Here is a 23439-nt window from a genome sequence, read left to right on the forward strand (position 1 = left end):
AAAGTTAAATTTAAAAAAACTATCATGAAACACTATTTCATAATGGTCAACTGGCCAAAATTAAAATCTGCTCTCAGGAAGAGCTGGTAAGAAGGTATAAATTAGTGGGAGTATAAATTAGGGTAGTCATTTTAGAGAACAATTTGATTGTACCCTGAAAACATGTGTATCCTCTAAGAGCGAATAATTCCATTCCTGGATAACTCTTCCATGAATGTTCCCAAACACATACGTAAGAGGGTTCATAACTACCTCGGTGGTAGCAGAAAATAAGGGATCAACCTCAATACCTTAAAGAGGAAAATGCACGGCGTAAGCTAAATGATGGTTAAGCTAATCTAAGGAATACGGTAATTCAGTTTCAATGAATGCCCTAGGGCTGCAAACATCAAAGTGAATGTATCAGAAAACAATGCTGAGCAAATTAGCAAGCAACAAAATAACACGCATAGTAGGACACCATCTAGATGAAGTTTATAAACATGCAAAAAATACTATACAGTCTTTGTGTGCATGTACGCTGTGCTAAGCACGCTAAGTAAAAACACAATAATATCCATAAAAATAATAATAATAATATCCGTGAAAATGGTAAACGCAAAGCTCAGAACAGGAGTAGCCTGCAGGAAGAGAAGGAGCTGGATGACACACATGCTTCCCTTATCTTTGTCATGACATTTTTAAAAAAAAAAGATCTCAAGCAAACATGACAAAATGTTCTCAGAGCAATTTACATAGGTATTGGTCACAGTCCCTCCTGTAGACTTCTCTGTGTGCTTGAAATATTTCACAACTTTCAAAGCATATTATCCGTGTCCTCTAACACCTCAAAGCAGACATTTCTCATTTAATGTATCTGGCAATATCCATTCACTTCATATTTGATCACTTCCAGAAGTGGGGAGCTCACTACCATGGGAGATGACTTACTCAGAACGCCCAAGATCTGACCTGACAAGGATGTGTGCTGTGTGGGGGATTTTTCAGTCTTAGATGCCAAAGCACAGAGAGGTTGGGGGGTGGGGGGGAGAGGTATTCGTTGCATATAATGCATTTGCAGAATTGCAGTGAAGTATCTCAAAGCATCAGCTCCTTGCCGGAATACATAAATGTCTGGGACCCCTCGTGACTCCTGCATTAGCAAGACTGCCATCACCATCCATCCATCAGAGACTGTATCCACCCCCATCCATGTGGCTTCTGCGATATCACCCACCAGCCATTCCCAGCTCAGCAAGTGACACTCACCATGTGCCATGACAGCGGCTCCTGCTCTCCTCTTTATAATAGCACGCTTTCTAAATGGGCAGGCATAAAATAATGCTCTTTTTATAACAATCCTGTCATTGGAAGCTTCTGGTATTTACAAAGTCCTTGAAAAAAAAAAAAACAGCCTTTGACTGAACTATGTGATGCAGCCAATTCTGTTGGTGGGCAGATTTGACTGTTAAAAAAGTTCTTCCCCAAGGAATCTGAAATCTGTCTTCTTTGAAACTTTTACCACTTGGACCTGATTCTGCCCTTGGAAACCCCCAGGGTAAGTTTCTCCAGCAAGAGTAAGTGCAGCAGTGTGTGTGTGTGTGTGTGTGTGTGTGCGCGCATGTGTGTGTGTGTGTGTGTGCGCATGTGTGTGTGTGTGTGTGCGCATGTGTGTGTGTGTGTGTGATATCCATCTTATACATATTTCCAATACACATTTTCAATTGTACCCCAGGTTTCTGCTTTTAGAGGAAACCTTTCCATTTCTACGTCTGCCAAGATTCAGATACAAGGGAACTGCAGGCAAAGAAACCTTGGATTATAACAAACATCACTTGAAAAAAAATACAGAGACACTACGGTGGTGATGTTTTTAAAACTTACCTACTTAAAGCAACTGAAACTGGACTATCAGTTGCCTGTCACTTCTGGGAAAATCGTACCTTTGGTTAAGAAGTGTAATTTCACTAACAGATTGTTCATCATTACGGCTTTTATACAGTTGGAATCCAACAAAGTTTCACTGAAAAAAAATTATGACACTTTATTTTCTTAAGAGCGGATGATTTATGAGAACCACTTAGTAGGCACGCAGGGCATGTTTTATTGGGACTGGAGAGTCTGCAGTGACAGTTCCCTTTAGGGAGTGAGGTCTGAGTGTGCGATGTGTAGATAGTGATCTCAGAAACAAGGATAACTTCACTAGAGGAAAAATCAAACATTGGTTAATGTCTTCTGCCCATGGCAAGAGAGATGAAGGGAGAGGGAAAAAGATACAAAAAAAAGAAGGGAAAAAAAAAAAAGGAAGGCAGAGGGAAAAGGGTAAGCTCCACCAGTCCTAAACAAACAGCAAAGATGCAAGAATGCCCACTGTGGGCTCTCCAGCCAAGAACCACAGCGCGGCCGCCCCTCCCCACCCCCAGGGTCACGAGTCTGTCCACGTGAAGGGAGGGCCAGGCAGAGCGGGGGGCCAGATGCCATCGTCTGTCAGAGCTGGTCCTCCGGAGGCGTGTGCAAGACAAGGTCGCTTCTGTGGACCCCAACTCACGCACTGTTACCTCTGCTCAATCCATGCCTAAGACTACATCAACAACCACGAATCCTTACAAGGGCCCACGCTGTTGTTTTTGGCCACCCTGTGGCTTCCTAAACAGATATTAAAGGAAATCTCCAAAACCTGTCATAATTGTTGGTTTTTCCTCTTAAGCCTTGATGTTCGAGCTTTTCAAGTCCAGCCCTGAGCAGAGGTCTGTGTTTCATTTAAGATAATCTCTGCCGTCCAGGCCCAAACAGCCTTGGACGGTTCCAGCTCCCTTCGTCTTCCCCGTTTACGATCGCGAGCCCCTGTAGCTCCTTCCAAAGTTGGACGCTCCCCATCCTAAAGATGGGAAGACCTCCAGGAAGGCCCAAGACAATAGAGGCTTGGATTCCGGAAGGCCGAGCCGATTCGGTACAGGGGATGGCGGCGGGGGGCGGGATGCAGGTCCGGTCGGCGGCAAGAGCGCCTCACAGACATTAATGGTGTCGCCCACCCTGGAAAGAGAGGAGGCCTGGCGCTCAGGACGCTCCTCTATTAGCGACAGAGGCCAGAGATGACTGGGAAAACTTCAGCCTTCTGTAAACAGCTTACCCAGCGTTCAGAATCCGCTGCATCCTCATTTTTGCAAAAGAACAGTTTGAGTCTACGGGTTCTTTCACACAGTTGGTCTCGTGGGGTGGGGTGGAAGTCCCCAAAGAGAGAAGGCAAGTGGTTAAATGGGACAGAAGCCTCTTGCCACATTCTTTTGACATTTGCCTTATGGAACCAAAGAGGAAACACTCTGCACAACGTAAGCCTCCTGTTTCAAAGGATATGAGATGTTCAAAGGATGGCGTCATCCACCCAGGTCTATGGAGAAGTAAACGGCGCACAGTAGGGCCACAGGCATCGTGTGCAGACTGCTTGGTAGATGAGGCTTCTCCAATCCCTAGGGCAGTTCTAACCACAAGCAGAGCGAGGACGGCAGCAAGTGGGGAGCTGTGTTCTTACCAACTTTGTTTAAAGAAAAAAGCAAACGCACAAAAGCCACAGGTCTCATAAACGGGGGGGCTTGACATTTACTGACCAAGTCCCCAAAACCAGCCCCTCCCTGGAAAGCCAAGCTCACATTTGAAAACGGGGAATCCGGGCAGTGCCTGTACATGCTCAGAAATGTCCAACTGCTCCCTTTCAGCCATTTGGTAACTTCTGAAAAAATGTGCACATAATCCTCGTACTGCAGACGGCACACGTGGGAATGCAGGGGAACCAGTCTGGGCTTCTCCCGGTGCTTCGTAAAGCTCCACGGTCTTCCTCTGGAGGCCCCTTGAACTCAGTTAGCCTGAACATGCACTTCTAACCCAAACAAAACTGCAGAAACAGGTTCCCTGAGCTGAACAGGCTTCTCAGACGTGAGGCCGTCCAAGCTGCCGCCTCGGAACACGCCTCTGTCGGCCCATGCTGAAAAGGAAAGGGCCGACCAACTGCCTGGAGGAAGTTATTTCTTAATTGTAATGAGAGGGTCTTGCTGAGATGCAGGCAGGCTAGGAGCCAAGATGCATGGTCTAGCGGAAGACCTGCCCTCGAGGAGATAATCTGATGCCTTACGATGTCTATGGGAAGCCCCCTCCTTAAAGGGAATGCACCAGGCGCTACAGGGCTGTCGTGGGTTGAACTGTGGCCCCAAAACGGAAGGTGCAAGTCCTGACCCCTGGAACCTATGAACATGACTTTATTTGGAAAGGGGTCTTTGCAGATGTCACTATGTTGAGGATCGTGAGATGAGATCATGCTAGATTTAGTGCAGGGGCCTAAATCCAAGGGCCAGTGTCCTTCTACGAGACACACGCGGGGAGACGGCCATGAGAAGACAGGGGCAGGGAGTAGGGTGATGTGGCTACAAGCCAAGGAATGCCAGGAGCCACCAGAAGCTGGAAGATGCAAGGAGATTCTCCCCCAGAGCCTTCAGTCGGAGGGTGGCCCTGCCAACACCTTAATCTGGACTTCTGGCCTCTTAAACCATGAGAGAATAAATTTCTGTCGTTTTAAGCCACCCAGTCTGTGGCCACTAGATTACAGCAGCCTTTGAGTCTAAACACAACTGCCAACAGCTGTGTCCTCCTGGAGAGTGAGAGATGGCTCCCAGTGGAGAGGACGTTAGCCCTGAGTCTTCTGGACAAGGAGGACGGGGCTGGCGTACTCCAAGTGAAAAGGCTGAATGTGCAAAGGCACTGAGGCATGGCACCGCAGGATACACTCTGAGAACTGCAAGGGGCTGGGAAGTGCTCAGCACAGAGGGCTCACGTGGGCACGAGGGAGATGCAGTTGGAGAGGTGGGTCACCTAGGGCCTTGTGGACAAAGCCAAGAGGCTTGAAAATAACCCCCAGCACTCTGGAGAGCATAAGAGGCCTTTAAGCCAGGGAGCGTCAGGATCAGACCTGCATTCTGGACAGACCCCTGGGACGCCACACAGAGAACGGGCTGGACGGGGTCCTGACGAGAAGTGGGAGGTGTAGTCTGGGAAAGCTGTATGAGGGGATGAGGAGGAAGAGACAAAAATAAGCGGCACTCGGTAGGTGCACGCTGACAGGTGTGAGGTTCTCAGAGGTGGGGGGACGAGGAGGGAGCACTGCGGGGCCCCGAGGTCTCCAGCTGAGACAGCCACGTCTTTCAAAACCGGTGTCACTGCAGAAGAACAAAACACACGCATTTTCTTGTTTTATTTTTTACTTAATTTTTTTAACCCAAGGATATAGATATGAAATAAACCAGTGTTGTTTTTTTTTTAAACATTCTTTCTTGGGTTTGTGTGTGTGTGTGTCTTTTTTGGGTGGGGGGTAGGTAATCAGGTTTGCTTACTTATTTAATGGCAGTACTGGGGATTGAACCCAGGGCCTTGTGCATGCTAAGCCCGGGCTCTACCGCCGAGCTGTACCCACCGCCTCTACACTTTAGTGTTTTAAGGTCTCTTTGGGTCTTAAAGTACATGAAACATCCCCTTCCAGAAAGCAGGGAGTCAAGTCACTGTTCCCATTTGGGGAAACCCTGGCAGGTGGCTGAGGGGACTGTCCCATCCCCGGGCCCTGCATGCCGACGTGATAAGCAGCCTTGTGACACGCAGGCATTCAGCAGTCTAGGGGGTCAGTGCAAAGAGGGAAGGCTTCTGGAGCTTCCTGGAAGAAAGATGGATGAAAACACACGGGCAGCCCTGGGGAACTGCTGTTGCCGAGTTCCCGGGGGGTGACTCACGCTGGCAGCCCGACCATCTTCCAGATTTCCAGCTGTCAAACTCCCCTGCTGGAGCCTAAACAAGGAAAACCCAAATGGGATCTTTCTTCCATCCTCTCCCGTCCAGGGAGTGGCTGAAAAAGCCTGGGTGGGGCTGGGGGTGTTTCCAGCACCACCTTGCTCCTCAGGGCTCAGCGGGCCCAGAGACACTAATCTCTTTCTCTTGGGGTTCCTCCTTCTGCCTGCCAGCTCCCAGCTTCAGCCAGAGAAAGGAGACAGAGGGAGAGATGCTAAAGCCAGAAGAGACAAGATTTCATGTCGGGACCCGGCCAGCACCTGCTACCCTCCCTGCGCCTCCTGGGTCTGCCGACATTCTGGCCCATTCTCTGCACACCCCCACATGTGGGTTACCTGCCTCCCCAGCAGGTCAGTCCAGAGTGCCCTTGGCTTGGCAAAGGCTGAAAGAATGCAAAATCACCTGAGCCAAATTCACACCAGTCCCCAATCTCTGCTTACGTGTCCAAGTCTCCGAGACCAAAGACAGGTCAAGCAGGCACCTCGGATACGGATTCACTCCACTTCGGATTAGATGAGGACAGAGAAGGCAGGGAGGCTGGCTCCGGGTCCTCTAGTTGAGCCGAGGCCGTGGCAGGTTGGGCTCCACGCCCAGAAAACACCCGTCAACCCCTGGGTCTGACCAGCGGGGTTTGACTACCAGCTTTATTTTCCACCTGGGCCTCCAGAGACCTGGACGTGGCCCCAAACACTCCACTGATGGGATAAAGGAGCACGGGGTTACAACATGGCGCTCGCTGTCATCCGTGCACAGATAACCACTGTCCTTCCTTCCCTTCCTCCTCCTCTTCCTCTTTTTCTCTTTCTTCTCCTCCTCCTCCTCCCTCCTCCTCTCCTTCCCCTTCTTCTGTTTTAATGAGGTCTACTTATTTCATCTCTGATTAAGAGCGTCCATTTTTAGAATTGCAAAGGTGCCCGGTTCAGGATCACAGCATGAAGCAGTTGGAAGCCGCTGCCTAAATGGTATGTGATTGGAAAAGCAAAGACGGGGAAGGCACCAAACGCATTCCAAAGTCAAAGAGCCCTATGAGATCAGCTGAGGGGCCAACGCTGCAATTTCACGACTCATCCAAAGGCTGTGAAGGTCCGCCCTGGGCACTACAGGGAGATAAGCTGACCACTGATGCAGAGTCCACGGTCAGATGGGAACCGGCACTAAGGTGAACAGCATCGTGTTGGAGCATTTATCAAGTGCTCCTCTGCGGACTAGTAACACTTCCCCAGGTCAACACTGCGTGCACGTGTTGGAAAGCTGGAAGAAAAGGAAATCGGTGTCTCAACAAGAGAGCCTTTCTGTTTCTCGGAAGTCAGAGTGACCCTACTTGCCCTCTAAATTGCTTCCAGAAGTTTAAGTTATCGAAGAGAGTTGCATACTCCTTCGGCTGATCATTTACCAACCGGGACACATTTCCTCTTGGAGCGAAAACCATAGCTCATGATTTGTCCCACTGATTCCCCTGCCAAAACCTGGCCTTAGTTCAACTGATGAAATATCTTCATTGGAGAAGCACTCACAATCCATCCACTGCCCCAGGATCATGTTTCCACATGAGCGCTGGGGTCGGAAGATGCGAACAGTTCCGGGATTTGATACAAGTGACCCACCCATTCCCAGGATGAGATAAGTGGCTCCCCGACCAGAACTGGACCCCAGAGCCTAAGATCCTGACCCACCTATGCTCCAGAACATCTGCTCTCCCTCCATCACACATGCAAAAAGAACAGAGGCCGCCCGCTCTCCCAGAGGGGTACCTGACCAATGGGAGAGTTCCGGGAAGTGAGGTCAGTGACCTGACTCAGCCTCGTTCACAGTGAATGACGGAGCAGTGATGGCACCAAGCCAGGCCACGCACTAAAGCCGCCTCTGCGGTCACGTGACAAGCGCCCTGTCTACGCAGCCGCCCCACCAAGCACAAAAGCACGTGCAGTTAGGAACCCAGGAGCTGAGTAAAGGTCCCGAGGGTCCAGTAATGTCTCCCAGCAACAGAGCCCCCCGAAAAAGCCCGAGTTCTCCTCCTCCTTAAATAGTAAACACGTGTATGTTCGCTGAATGCTCAACCACAGGGCAAGGATGAAGGACACTGTGATACATTCGGACGACGTACTAACCTGAATAACCCAAATTCAGGGAGAGAAAGCTCAAGTGTGTTCATCATATGTTAACTACAGGGTTAGGGCTAAGAAAACTGTACTACATCCACAGGATGAAATATTACACAATTAGTGAAATGAGGCTCACAAAGAGTATTTAATGACATTGAGGATTTCTTCTGTTCTAAAATTTAAAAAAAATCGTAATATAAAATTAAATATATTCGGGGTTTCATACATAGCAGAGCAGCTCCCTCGCTGTGATCTATTGAAAGTCAGCCCTCGACACAAGGGGGAAGAAAAATTAAACATACAGTATGATTTTTTTCAACCACCTGACAGCATGCGTTAAAAACAGGTTTATGATATTTTTTCAGGGAGATGAAAAATTGGATGAATTTTTCTTCTCCTTTTTTACTTTACTTCCCTTTTTAGAATTTCTACATTTAGCAGATAACTACTTTTATATACTGAAAAAGGCAAAGTTACTTAATTTGACAGAGGCATGGTTTTAGGGGGCTGGTGATGAAGACAAGGATGGAGGAGGTGCTGAGCTGGAAGGTGGCCAGGCATCCCCAGAGTTACTGTGCTGCACCCCGATCCTGACACTCCAAGCCCTGGGGGCGGAAGGGCCCAGTGTGGTCCCAGACTCCACCCAGGGCCCTGCAGTCCAAACTCTCTGGTTCTGAGCAAGATCTTTCGTGACTCACTGCAGGCCCCTGGGCTGGTCATTTCCTTTAAAATAATCCAGCTGGCAAAGAGCACACCGGGGTGTCGGGAGGACTAATTCATTCATGTTTATAGACAAGCTCTCAGAGATTCCTGGATGGGAGTCACTCCTCGCTAACGAGCGAGCATATTCAGGCGAGTACATTTCCAGGGCAAACTTCCTGCCGCAAGTTCTCTAAACTCATTGCAGATGCCCAAATTCTGAGTAACGTTTATGTAAGTTGGCTGGCAGACCGTACATCATTATAATAAAAATGAATCGGATGTCCACTGTCTACAGCCAGCTGAACACCACCCTGCCTGGCCTTCGCGGGGAGTCAGGAGTCCGGGTCCAGCCAGCCCAAGCGGGGCAAACTCTGGGCCGTGCATGAGCAGGACTGCTTGGCCCTGGGCAGGCAGTGGCCCTTCCAAGAGTATGTGTATCTCCACGCTAGGGACGGAAACAGTCAAAGGTGCCATGTAAATCACCGGGACAGGCCCACCGGCCCCAGACCGAGCAAAAACAAAGTCATGATGCAGAAAATCCTGGGTGTGGCCTCAGAACGCTGGGAAAGCGGGGTGTTTTTGAAGGAAAGTACGAGAAGCAGCTCCCAGACGAGGACTGGACTCTGGACAACCTGCGGGCAAAGGCCAGCACTTAGCCTGTGCGGTGCTGCAGCCGGCTTCCCACGGCGGGAAGGGAAGGGACCGGACCGGCTGAGGCCTGGGTGGGGGCCGCGGAGAAGGCTCGGCCTCCCCCAAGGCCTGTTCTTCCTTCTCCCGCCTCCCCGCCAGTCGCAGGACAAGCCTGTGATCAAAGTCAGAGTTAGCCCAGACGATACCGAACTGCATCTCAGAGGCTCACTTCCGACTACACCTCAGGGATTTCAGCAAAAGCCAAGATACAAGAAATAAGAAAGGTCCAAAAGGAATTGGTTTGGGGGCAGCTTTCAAAGAAGTTTGATTTACCACGATGACAGGGATAGACGGCTAGTCAGATCAGGGCTCGCCTCCCTCCGCCTCACTCTGCTCCAGGCCCCCAGATGCAAGTGAATCTGCTCGCCTCGCCCGTGAAAGGACCTCCTTCCTTCTGCCTCTGGGTTGGCCCTTCCACGTGGAACAGGGAAGAACGAATCTGACTCCACGTTGGATCTGTTTCTTTCACCTTTGTATTCCATTGCTTTTGCTCCAAGTTAATGACTAAAGAGATGTTGCCTGTAAGCTGAAATTATACATCACGGTCCATCTCTGGGAGCCCTGCTTCCCAGGTAGTAAGTGTTAAACTAAAATACAGCTCACAGGAAACATCCTGTGGACCAGGCTCACCTGCGCGTGTGTGCAGGAAGGAAGACATGAACGCATCTCTTCCAGAGGCTGACCAGAACCAGGAAACGTTTGACTTCACCCCCTCCCCTTTCAGTATGAAAGGAGCCTGAATTCCAGCTCAGGCAAGATGGTTCTTCGGGACACTAGAACTAATCTTTTTACTGTCTTCACAGTTTTGTCTTTCCAAGAATGTTAAATAGTTCCACCCATTTTCTTTAAAACCTCTCTTTTGGATGTCATGTCAAAGACTCACAGGGAGTCAGAACACCTCTGACCCTGGAAGAATTTCTTAAGCCAACACTTCTGATTTTCTGGCCCATGAAGGGCCAAGACAGCAAACGAAACTGATGGGCTCCCATGTGCTTCCAAGTGAAGTCTAGGGAAGCGAAATAATGACCTTGGCCCAGGCACCAAAAGACAAATTTAATTTACATGCTTCAGGCCATATATGGAAAAATCATTTAGACGAAAAAAGAAAAGCCCAAACTGCAAGGCAACCGTGGCAAACATCACACACCCCGATGGTATGCGCCGCCTCTCCTGTTCCAGCAGTCCCGGGCCTTGCACATATTTGGGCCTTGTGTTTTCCAGGAGGGTCTGGTCTGAAACGACCGCGACCTTACCCAGCCTCAGTCCCGGGGTGAGACCCCCGCCCCTCCGACTGAGCTCTCCACTCCCGGGCTGCCCCTTCCCTCTCCAGCTTCCCCTCCGTAACCCAGGCCTCGGGGCTCTCCTTATTTGTAACTTCTTAATTTAGATGCAGGCGGGTAGAAATGTATACAAAGGCACAGGAGAAAGTCTTATTTTAGCCAGAACTTACGCTGCTTCGACGGGGCTGTTGGCCGAAGGGGGCCAGAGCCCCCCCCCCCGCCGTGTGACGGCCCGGGCCACCCGAGGAGTCTCTCCGTGGGATGAGTGCTTTGCACACTCCACAAAGGGAGATGTCTGCGGACACGTTCTGCACGCCTCTAGCATCCTTCCCTGTGAAGCCCCCCCTCCCCGGAGGCTGTCAGTCAAGCAAGGTCTTCTGGATGAGAAGTTGTCGAGTTTATTCTTAAACCACAGAGATTTTAAAGGATGTCCGTATTCAGAAATCCTCAGTCCCCTCCTAACACCCACCCCTCCAACACAGAGAGAGAGAGACAGAGAGAGAAACTCCCACGGGAGGAGGGAGCGGGAGGCCTCGAACAAATGTAGAAGCCAGCACCAACCTCCCGCCCCCGGGCACTGTCTTTGCAACCATTTTGTCACAGACTGTTGCCCTCAAATAAATTCCTGCTTCTTCACGTATCCTTTCACACGTCCCTGCTCCCGGCTGCCTCCTTTACTCTGAAGCCTGTGTAGACAGGAAGCTCCTGGTGCAGTAATTCCCAGCCTTCTCGGCTCCCAGCACCCTCAGTGTCTCAGGGGTTTTTACACAATGCCCCTTGGCCACCAAAAAAAAAAAAAAAAAAAAAAAAAAAAACTTAATAATTTCATTTAGTACTTAGTTTAAGTCCAAATAATTTAGTAAGTGTTTATGTCCTGACAACCTGGTAGCCATTTGGGAACAAATACACAGGGACAGAAAGAAAAGGTGACATTTTATTTCATCCTTCATCCTCAATACTGACTAAAAGGATGTGTCCACCTGCTGGACACCATCAGCTCCTCTTTCCTGGGAGTGTTGTGGGTCCTGACACTCTCACCCCGTTCCACAATAATCTGTGCAGAAGCTGTGCTGCAGCCACAGAAAACTTGGCTTCACGAAGACATGGTGATGCTGACGGAGACGTCGCCTGGTTTAGCACTGGCACTGCTGGGGTGGCAGTTCCCGCGGTGTCTGACGGATGTCAGGTACCGCTGGGTTGCCCCCCAACATATTTAAAAGCTCCTGGACTTCTGTGAGTTCGCTGTAGCACCCTGGGGTGTCTTGGGGCATAGTTTGGGAAACACAGTCTTCCTGCCTTAAGAAACTTTCTCAACATAATGAGACCATCTGTTTGTGGCTCTCTCCTGGGTGTACGTGTGTTGTGTTTGTAAATAACCTGCAACCAAAGCAAACACAGGTCCACACAGGACTAAAGCGTGAGGGGAAGGCCTGAAAAGGCACACAGCATGCTGCAAGCTGCAGCTCCCTCTGGGGGACAGTTAACACCGGGAGGCGATGAAGTCATGGAGGCTGCGTCTTATCTGTGATGGAATTTTTCTTGAGGATCATGTTTTCATATGCAGTTTGTTTATACAACGATAAGCGAAACCCCCACAGTGCTCACGGACCCACACACAAAACCTTCGCCTTCACACCACTGCAGCCAGGGCCAAGTTCCGCGCAGAGAGGGCCTGTCCCACATGCCAGGGGAGGAGCCGTCACTCAAGGGCTCGGCGGGGACACGGCCGGCCAGTGAGGGCTTCTCACTCAGGGGCCCTGACAGCGGCTGCCTCTTAAGAAACCTCCGAACTTTCTCACTTCCTACATCACGGATTCCCAGGGTAGCGGCCAGGGTCCCCAGGGGCCTTCCACCCTGACCCCTCCCACCACCGCCCCAGGGTCTGTCTGTTCACTCCACCCTCATCATGACTGCTGCTGTGGCAGAGACGGGATTGTCCCTCAGGGTCTGGAGCTGCTGCCCGGAGGCAGCTGGCAAGGTCCACACGTCCCAGCCTGCCTGGGCCAGACCCCCCTCCTCCAAGGAAGGAGAGGCAGGTGGAACCCTGAAATCCCAATGGAAGGAGGACTTCCCCACCCTATAGTCAAACAGGACTGACCCCGCAGCACCTGCCACGTCTGGCCACTTCACTGCTCCCTCACTCACTGACATTTCCCTGGGTGAGAACGCCCCGGGGGGAGGGGAGGCCACAGGGAGAGGAGGGAGCCACTCCCTGAGAGACGAAGAGAGCCAGCGAGAGAGCAGCAGAGGAGCCAGAGCTGGAAACAATGAATAAAAACACAGTAAGATAATAAGTTAATAGGTTAAATAAAATAATAATAAACAGATAAAATAACTAAATAAATAACAATAAATAAATTAACAAATAAAATAATAAAAATAAATACAATAAATAAATAATAAATAAATACAATAACTATAAATAAATACAACAACAATAAACAAATAAAATAAAAGTACATAAAATTGTGTGGGGCAGCTTCGGTAACAGTTTTACTTTGTAAGCTGTGCTTCACCCTGGAGCTACGTTGCCCAGAGTGACCTGTTTCTTCATTCTTCTTACCAAATACAAGAAATGCGGGGGAGCGGGGATAAAGGACAGGGTCTCAGAGCTGACCAGGCCTGGGTCATCCTGGTGGGTCATCCTGGTGGGTCCCGGGGGTGGTCTGGGGGCAGCACAGCCGGAACCGGGCTCCCTCCGGCCGGGGGTCCCTCAGGTCCCGCAGACCCCAGGCAAGGACCGAGGCCCAGAACAGCCCCAACGTGCAGACCTCAGCCTTCACGCCGAGGGTCCACGAAACAGCAGAGGATAAAGAGGGTGAGAGGCTGTGGCACGGATGCAAATCACGTTTCAGGAGATGAGCCCGGGGTCCAGCCTCACCTCTGCCCCTCCCTCACTGGGCGGCTCTCCAGCAAACTGAGCCCCTTCTGTTCCCAGGGCTTCCCTCTGCCCTGGGAACCTTACAAAGTGTCTGAGAGAACGACCTAGACTCATGATTTTTTTTGACCCTCAAACGGTCAGTAAGTCACCTAGTGTCTTCAAGAGGGCCCGAGGGAGCTCTGCGCCACAGAACATGCTGATAAACCGGCCAGGGCCTCTGCTCAGCACAATGTGATAAACTCCCCTCGGCCCCGAGTGGAGCCCCAGACGGGACCGCTGAGCCCCGCTCCCCGGCTCCCAGCTTCCTCTCGCTGTGGTCCCAGCCTCCTCCTCACAAAGGCCCCAGATGATGCATAATTTATTCCACATGTTTGTTTGTGGCGCCTGCCAGAGGCATCTGTCGTAAATGTTTCAATACTTTAACTTCAGATGAGTCTTCTTTTGAAATAATTGTCCCCAGGGTGGTGCACTGAACAGTAAATTAACACCCGTCTATCCACGGGCCTCCTCTTGGCAAATGTCCCCCTTCGGTGCTCCCCATAAAACATTCATTGAACGCAGCATCGCAGGCAGCGCCAGGCTGGGTGGGAGGACGGACAGGTGCCGGCACCCGCACGGCATAAACGTGGGTGACGGCACCGCCCACGAGGGGAACTCCTGGGACTAGTTCAATACGACTTTGTTTTAAAGTCCTTTCCAATGACACAGTTTATAAAACAGACTCTTTCCAGACCCACAGTCCTGCCGTTTCCGCAGCCTGCCACGGGCTCCTGGCTCCTGGCTCCTGGACACAAAAAGGTGTCTTCCCTTCTCATTGAAGCCTTCAGTGTCCTGACCTCACCTGTGTCCCTCCCACGGCGCCATCACACACACACACGCGCACTGACGCACCCCCCCCATGCTCACACCACCAGCCCACCCTCCCCACTTACATGGGCATTCCCAATGGCGCAGAGACAGTCAGAACCACCGATCACTCATGCATTCTTCCATCATGTCAGTAGCCAGCATTTTTGTGTTTTTTGTTTCTATCCCCAGACAGCCTCTCAACTTCCCCGGGCAAGGACCTGGCTTAAGAGATCAACCAGTGGCCAGCAGATCCCAAAGTGATGCTGACTTATAACTGGACGTCGGTACCAGTCCCCTGCCACTTGCCCTCCACACCTGGTCTCCCCTGCTCCCTTCCTCCGCTTGGTGTTCCTGGTGCTGAACCCTAAAAACCATATTTCCCCGAAAAACTTAACAACTGACTTCGGTTAGATTTGGCCAGTGGGGGGCACTGGTGTTAGACTGGCGGGCAGGAGGGGGAAATTCGGGGTTTTTCTCCCCCACTCCCTCTATCTGCTTCCAGTGGCATCTCCAGAAAGGGCCGTGCCTCCTGCAGGGCGCCAGCACCCATAGGGTTTTGGTGATGCCACTTCCCTCCTGTCTTTCCAGTCCCAAGAGTGAGAGCAGCTCCCTCCTGTTGTTAATCTCTGTGCTTGGCCTCACCAGCCTCTGTCTGCCTCGATTTCCCCAATTCTAACACCTTAATAATTAGTTTCTCAGATTAATTTCCCTCCACTGAACTAGGAGGCACGCGGTGTTTTCTGACGACACCCTCACTGGTCCAAAGTTTACTCAAAGGGAAGGAGGCGTGGCTGCCATGAGAACGGGTCGGAGGGACGAGAGGCAGGGGTCAGGAGAGCTCCCCGGCCCCGCCAGCCACGGCCCCTGCCAGCTGTTCTCCACTTAGAGCTTTATCATCTTGTAGGAACAGAGAGAAGTCTTGCCCTGGAGGAAAACTTGAGAAAACCTGCAAATCTGCCCAGGATAGACTATTCCAGAAAAGATTCCAACTAATCCAGCAGAAAAAAAGAAAACAAGCTTATTCTCTTATTAGAAGTTCCAGCGCCATATTCTTCCTCGGAAACACAATACGTCTCTGTGTTTATCGTCCCCAGTTCTCTGCTGAACCTCTTGCTGTAAACTGAGCTAACGCCACGCACTGCTGTCCTCAGTGGAAACACGGCGTCAGCCCACCAAAGTTTACACAAAACCACCAAAGAGCAAACAGGCTGGCTAGCTGTCTTGTACCCCTCTTCCCTGTGACGACCACAGACCTTCCTGCCTTTAGAAGAAGGAAGAAGAACCAAACAGGAGTCTTCGGGAGGGTGTGAGGATCTTTGAAGGGGAACATTTGAAAGGCAGGGGAGCGTGAAGGTCAAAAGCACTGCTCTTGAGTCAGACCGTCTGTCCACATACACACACTGAGCAAGCTCCTTATTTCTAGATAAATACGTCTCAGTTTCCTCAAGGATGAAATTGGAAATAATAATGGTTTTGAGACTTAAATGAAATAAAACCCATAAAGACCTGCGCGGAGTAAGCACACCATAAACACCACTTATAATTCATCATTTTGTCATCCTGACCGCGCCCAAAGCCTTGAAAACCAGAACAGGAGACATAAAAATAGCCCAAGGGCCACCATCTAAACTATATGAGACAGTCTGTCCCCCAACGTCACAGGCTAAAGACCAACGTGATCTCTCACGTCCACAGAGAAAAGCACCAGCTCTCGGAACTGCAGAGGCTGCAACGCCATCTCCCCACGCGACAGCTGAGGCAGGGGAGGCTGGAGACGGGCTCAGCTACCTGGAGAAGCACCAGGAGGCCCTCTGGCCTTACCACCTCGTCCCCCCAGGTGTGGACACGTGGTTATACCTCATCGCAGAACACCGCCCTTCAGATCAGCATCCTGTGGATGGGGTGTGAATTCTCCTTGGTGAAGCCTTACAGAGAGAGTTCAAAAAGAATGGGCTGTGGCTAACACCATACTTCTTAATGGTGAAAGGCTAATATTTTTCTCTTAAGATCAAGAACGAAACAAAGAAGTAGATTCTCATCACTTCTATTCAACATTCCATAAGAGATTCTAGTCAGGGCAATTCGGGGGAAAAGGAGGGATGGAGAGAGAGAGAGAATGCATTCAGGTTGGGAAAAGAAAAAGTAAAACTAACTCTCTTTACAGATGACATGATCTTAAAAACAGAAAATCCTCAGGAACCCGTTAAAAACTACTAAAATTCATAAATTAGTTCAGCAGAGTTACAGGATATAAAATCAATACACGAAAATCAATTATACTTCTATACACTAGCAATAAACAATCCAAAATTGAAATTAAGAAAACCATTATGCCTGCAATCGCATGAAGAAGAATAAACGATTGTAAACATTTAACAAAAGACATGCAAAACCTGTACTCTGAAAATATAAAACATTTTTAAAGAAATTAAAGATCTAAATAAATGGAAAGCTATACCATGTTCATAGATTAGAAGATGCAGTATTGTTAAGATGGCGCTATTTCGTGAATTAACCTACAGATTCAACTCAATCACTGTCAAAAATCCCAGTTTAGGTTTTTTGCAGAAATTGACAAACTAGTCATAAAATTCAGAAGGAAATGCAAGACACCCCAAACTGTCAAAACAATCTTGAAAAAGAAGCACAAACTCAGAGTCACATTCCCAATTTCAAAACGTACTACACAGGTGCAGGAATTAATCAAGATAATATGGTACTGACCTAAGGAAGGACATATACATTAATGGAACAAAACTGAGTGTCTAGAAATGAACTTGTACATTTATGACAAGTGGATTTTTGATGAGAGTGTCAAGATAATTCAATGGAGAAAATGGAGTCTCTTCAACAAATGGTGCTGGAACAACTGAGTATCCTTGCAAAAAAAAAAAATCTGGACCCCTTATTTACATCACACGCAAAAACTAACTCAAAATGGATCATAGACCTAAAGATAAGAGTTCACACTGTAAAATTCTCAGAAGAAAAGCTGGAAGTATATCTCTATGTTATTGGATTAATCAATGGTTTCTTAGACATGACACAAAAGCAAAGTGACAAAAGGAAAAATAGGTAAATTGAACTACATCAAAAAAACACTTTTGTGCAGCAAATTGGATCAATTAAATAAAAAAAATCCATATAATGGGATAAGATACTTATAACTCATATTGTCTGATAAGGGACTGGTGTTCAGATTGTGTAAATAACTCTTAACACAATAATAAAAGGACAATTAACCCAACTTTAAAAAATGGGCCAAGGATTTGAATAGATATTTTTCCAAAGAAGACATAAAAATTGCCAATAAGCACATGAAATGATGCTCAAGTCATTAGTCACTATGGAAATGCTCATGAAAACCACAATGAAATACCACTTCACACAACTAGGATGGATAAAAAAGTTAAAAAGACAGATAACAACAAGTGCTGGTGAGGATGTGGGGAAATTAGAGCCGTCACACACTGCTGGCTGGCATGCAAAACAGTGCAGCCACTTTGAAAAATATTATAGCAATTCTTCAGCATGTTAAACATAGAGTGACCATATGAACCAGCGCTTCTACTCTCATGTGTATGTCCCAAAGAAGTGAAAACACACATCCACACAAAAACTTGTAAGCAAATGTTCATAGCATCACTGCTCTTAATAACAGCTGAAAGGTGGGAGCCGTCCAAAGGTCCATCAACTGCTGAACACATAAATAAAATTAGGTCTGTCCAAAGTACGGAATATGATGTGGCCATAAAAAAGAACGGCGTAGTGAAATGGCTACAACATAGGTGAATCGTGAAAACATTCTGCTAAGTGGAAGGAGAGAAATACCACGTTTTGCATGATTTCATTTACAAGGAAGTCCACAGCAGGCAGATAAGAACAGACAGTGGGCTACTTGCTTCCCAGGGGAGAGGGTTTCTTTTTGAGGTGATGAAAATGTTTTAAACTCAGGTTGTGGGAATGACTGCACAAATCTGTGACTACACTAAAACCTACCAAATTGTATAATTTAAATGGGTGAATTTTATGGTCTGAGGATTAAATTGCTATAAAGGTGTTTTTAGAAATGAACTTTATATCTTAAAAAAAAATTTTTTAAAGCAATGAGGATCAGGTGGAGCTGAGTTTGACTACTAGCTCCCCCTCAACAAGCTTTGTGGTCTTTGGGAAGTTCCTCTGCCACCTCGGCCTCAATAAATGGTAGCTTTTTATCACTCAAGAGGAAGGGGTGCAAGGGGAGACGGGATATGCAGCCTCAGGGTTACAATGAAGGCAGAGCCAAGGTGACCCTGAAAGAAGCACATCCAAGACCACCAGCCAGACCTCGATTCTTAGTCCCTGTCTGTTTCCCAGAAGCAAGTGCCCTTCCCGACCAGCCCGCCCACAATGGTGCCCCCGAGCCCTGTGAGGCCGTGGGGCTCGACCTCAACTCTTCCTGGAGGCGAGGGCAGCCTCCTTCCCATCAGACAGCAACGCGTGCTCCTCCCTTCATCTCCCACCTCTGGCTACACTTACAGCAAGGACAGGAGCATTTCCAGTATTAGCAGAACTGAGGGAACACAAGAAGGATGCTGACAGTCAAATTCCAGGCCATTTCTCTTCTTACACCGCTCATTTGGGAAGGTCATTTCCCCCCCCAGTGCCTATAAGGCATTAGATGCTTTGAGCTTTGCATTCTCAACAGTGTAATGAAAATAGACGTTGAATGCTAAAACATAAACATATGTATCATTCATAACGCATTCAGATGGTTTTCAATTATTCATGGTTCCTGAAAGTTACTTGACCTGTCAAGCATATATATCCAAGCAGTGTTTATATGAGCCTCAATGTACGCAATTCCAGCTCCTTGGCAGTCCCGTCTATGGAATTAAAATTAAATGAGGCAGTGGTCAATAAAAGTTACATGTGATTTCCACAAAATTATCCATTGCATCTTGCCCCGGGGTGGAGAAAGTCACGTGGGATAGCCAAAGCTGCCAGAACACAATATGTTTGCTCTCTGATGAGAGTGGTGGAGATGATCAGTCTTCCCTAAGAATGAATTCATTTTTTCCTCAAATAATTGGTGGTCTTGGACCTACTGTTTTTCAAGGGAAATAACTCAGATGGCCACCCTCTTTCTCTTCTAAGTCCTGTTTTCTTTTCTTTCTTTTTTTTTTAAAAAAAAAAAAAAAAGCTAGTATCCTGGGCTCAAAAACACCACATTCTTCTGTTTTGGTGCTTGAATAAATTTGCATGTTAACATGAATGGTTCCAACTTAAAGAATGTAAAATTAAATGAAATCTGAATTCAAGTCCAAGATGGAGAAAAGACACATGTAAAAACAACAGATTGTCAACCTCGCTGATTTTTTTTGGGGGAACCAAATTAGGAAAGACATAAACACACACACGCACGCTTGGTTTCAAAGAAGGGCAGCACTCGGGGGAGACAGGCACTGCCAAAGAGCCCACCCCAGCCCCCACCGGACCCCCACCGCACACGCACCGCGAGTATTTACAGATCACAGCACAGATTCTGAGGCTCTGTTTCAATGTCTAAATGCCACCATAAAACTCAGAAATACGACTCACAAGCCAAGTTCACCATCATGTCCCTACTGCGGAGGCCCACCCAGATAAAACAAAACGTGCGGACCAGCGTATGAGCCGCTCGGCCCTGAGAACCATTTCTCGCTTTGTCCTTCGACATCCCCAGGGCACCTGAAGGGGCGCATCACCTCAGGGTCAGCTGCACAGACCATCAGGGACAGACCGGGGTTGGAATCCCAGATGCACCCATCATTCACTGGCTTGGGTGATCTCTGGCCAATGACTTAATCTGTGGACATAACTTTTTTCATGAGTCTCCATTTAACCTAAAAATTGTGCCAGTCTTAGGCACTTACTGTGAGAGTAAAATAACCCCACGCATGGGAACAGTGCCTGGCCCGGAGCAAGAACTGGGTAAGGGCGAGCTGCCCGAGCAACGGGCGCTAATATCATTCCACGTGTAGGCGACGCAGTCCAGAGGAGCCAGGCTTGAAATAGGTGCTTTCTTCTCTGACCTGCTCTCTCATTTCGTCCAGACACTGCCATCCGGGAATGCTCTCATTCCGTCCTGTCCCACCACCGTCAGCCCCTTCTCCAGCCCCGCCTCTGTCCACAAAGGCATTCCCAATGAAATGACCACAAGGTCTTAAGAAATAATAAGGATGGTGAGCATCAGGCACCAGCGTCTTACCTCATCCTCACCCTCAGTCGTACTGGTTCCCAACTTCTGGACCACGGACTTGTCACTCTCCTTCAGCATCTTCTCTCGAACTTTGGTTTCATACTCAGGCCGGGAGTGTTCCTAAAACCCAGAGTCCAAGAGTGGTTAGTAAACAGGGGCAGGACAGCCTTGGCCTGTGGGTTGTAACCAGACACCACAAGTACAGTAAATCGGGATCTGGGATTGGATGCTATTGGGCACGAATGGCTGCACTGCACACAACGGCCACTCTACACACAACGGCCACTCCACACACAACGGCCGCACTGCACACAACGGCCACACCGCACACAACGGCCACTCCGCACACAACAGCTGCACCGCACACAAGCACGAAGCGTCCAGACCAGGGACACAACATAGGGGAGAGAGGGGACACATGACACTTGCTGGCACACTGAAAACCAAACCTGGGCACGTTCCTGGGGGTGGCACCAGTGTTGAGAAAGGAGAGAGGAAATGTTAACCAGGCAGCTGATACGGAGAGGAGCCCTGTGCTTTTACACCGCAGTTTGCCCAAAGGCCACGGGCTGCATCTGCTCCTCCCACAGTCCATCCTCAGACCTTGACTTGCAGTTTCAAGAAGCCAAATCCCCGCTGGAGAAACAGACGTGTCCGCCCCGCCAGCTGGGAGCGAGGGCAACAATAAAACCCCCTCCCTGCTCCACTATTCTGCAAAATGGCGACCAATAAACCTCAAAGTTAAAGGTGGCCACAGGGAACCTGAAAACTCACTTGCCTGGACCTGTTTCCGGTACAGCCGAGGTGAGTGACTCATTGGCAAGTACACCAGTGCTCAAGAGACATCACCGGGCCACCCGGCAACACAAACCCGAGTGGTGAGTCACAGATGTGACAAAAAGTGCCCGACTAATCAGAAAGCGCGTGGTGCGACCATCGCGGATGCTGGGGCGGGAAGATGGATGACTGACTTCAAAGAGAACCACAGGCGGGCCCTCCCTGCAGCTCCCAAAGATGAATATCCACAGGTGTGAGGGCTTCACCTGCCTGCATCATCGACCGATCACGCCGAAATACTCTCAGAACCGTGGTCTGCAATTTTGCTCCGCGGCCTCTGAAACGGCTGCTTCTCTTCTATTTTTCTCCTCGCGGGAGATGTCAGCTCAAAAACCACAGCAGGATCTTTTTGCTGAGGACCACTGTGCGGACGCTAAACCCCTTCAAGCTAGAGCTGCTTCCACCCTGTCACGGTCTGCAAAGGAGCTGAGGAGCCCTCCCTCCTGACTGCAGGGTGATCCTGACCTGCCCCCAACTCTCCAAAGACACACCGTGACGTCACACAGAGGCATGTCCTGCGTCCCTCTCGGGGCGGCTGTGCCCACCTCACCGCACACTGGGCCCCGGTCTCGGGTGTTTAAAACAAGTTGAGAGCTCCTGGCCCAAGACAGGAGTCTGGGACTCTCAAAGCAGCATCTTGGGCTGCTCCGCTTTCCAACCGAAGCAGGCCAGACAAGGCTCTCCCTGCCTATAGACAAGAAGGTCTGGTGAGGGGACAGGATTCCTCAAAGGCAGAGAGATGGACAACTGAGCTCCTGGCCAGAGCAGAATCTAGACCCTGTGAGGGGAGGGCCAGCTTACCCAGCTATGGGCAGGTCGTCCTTAAACACCACCTCCCTGGAGGGGTGGTCTGATGCTAAATCATCACAAAGACATAACCCCTCCCACGGAGATGCTGGGAAGCATCTCCCAAAGCTACTTCCACCTGGCTGGTCCCCAGGCCAGCTCAGGACAAACCTGCACTGATGTGAAGGCGTAAACCCAGAGACCCACTCAACAAACGTCTTCAACGAAAAGCTGTCCTGGCCTACATGGCAGTGGGTCAGTGGTCCTCTCTTCCTCCCTAAGCAAGCGGCATCTGGCACCCATGCCTCCCCCTTGACCTTCAGGAGGCTCACAGAAGCACTGGGACACGTCCGTGCTCTGGGTCACGTTCTCTGACCTCATGCTGTGGGGCACCAAAGAGGCAAGAGGGAGAGGAAGGCTGAGTCGGATCTCCAGGCCACCACAGGACTCGGGGCCTCGTGCCACTCTTTCCCAGGGAGGCTCACAGGACACCTGGCTACCCGTCAAGTCCACCGTCTCACAGCTCAAGAGAGGAGAGAGGGTTTCACTCTGGGTCCCGTGCCTGTCACTCATGGCCGCGCCCGTGCAGCCAAACTAGAGAAGGAGCCACAGCAAGACTTGGCAGGTGACAGGCAGATGCAAGACAATCTACTTCCAGGGGGAAAGAAGGCAGTACGTGGGAGAACTCACTTCTTCCTCGTCTATACCGGTCAGGTCCCAGAAGTAGCCCAGGCGCATCTGCAGTCTCTTCCAGTTTTCAAGAAACATGGTGGCTTAGAGAGAAAGAAACAATTCCATTAACTTTGAAGAGCGGATTTTGAGTTCCCTTTGGGTTCACCAAGGGAAATGGTGGATAAACGTAACTTTCAAATTTGGGGACTTTGTTTGAAGCATTTATTCCCTTCCCCCTGCTTCTAACTGGAACTGCTTGAAATATTCCACATCCTTGAGAGCCCAAGAGATATGCATAAAGGGAGGCGCACACACAGACAGACACAGACACACAGACACACACACAGACATACACATAGACACACACACACACACACACACATACACTTTTCCCTTTTCTAGGTTACAAGAAAAAGTAAACACTGATCTCAGGAAATGAAGAAAGACTATATTCAATATCTCATAATAACCTATAATGAAAAAGAATATGAAAAATATATATAACTGAATAACTATGTTGTACACCAGAAACTAACACAACATTGTAAATCAACTCTACTTTAATTTAAAAAAAAAAAGAAATGAAGGAGAAATGGAAGGATGAAGGAAGGAGGAATG

At 49.2% G+C, this 23439-nt stretch overlaps 1 protein-coding gene across 1 annotated transcript in view; it reads right to left on the reverse strand.

Annotated features, from left to right (window-relative positions):
• Positions 1-23439, reverse strand: part of ANO2 (anoctamin 2) — a 248636-nt gene that overhangs the window by 98832 nt on the left and 126365 nt on the right. The window contains exons 13-14 of the mRNA XM_031444274.2: positions 22840-22922; positions 20536-20646 (exon numbers count right to left, since the gene is read on the reverse strand). Coding sequence (XP_031300134.2) covers positions 20536-20646; positions 22840-22922 — 194 coding nt within the window. The remainder of the gene's footprint in view (positions 1-20535; positions 20647-22839; positions 22923-23439) is intronic.

Source organism: Camelus dromedarius, chromosome 25, assembly GCF_036321535.1.
Source record: "Camelus dromedarius isolate mCamDro1 chromosome 25, mCamDro1.pat, whole genome shotgun sequence".
Taxonomy (NCBI): domain Eukaryota; kingdom Metazoa; phylum Chordata; class Mammalia; order Artiodactyla; family Camelidae; genus Camelus; species Camelus dromedarius.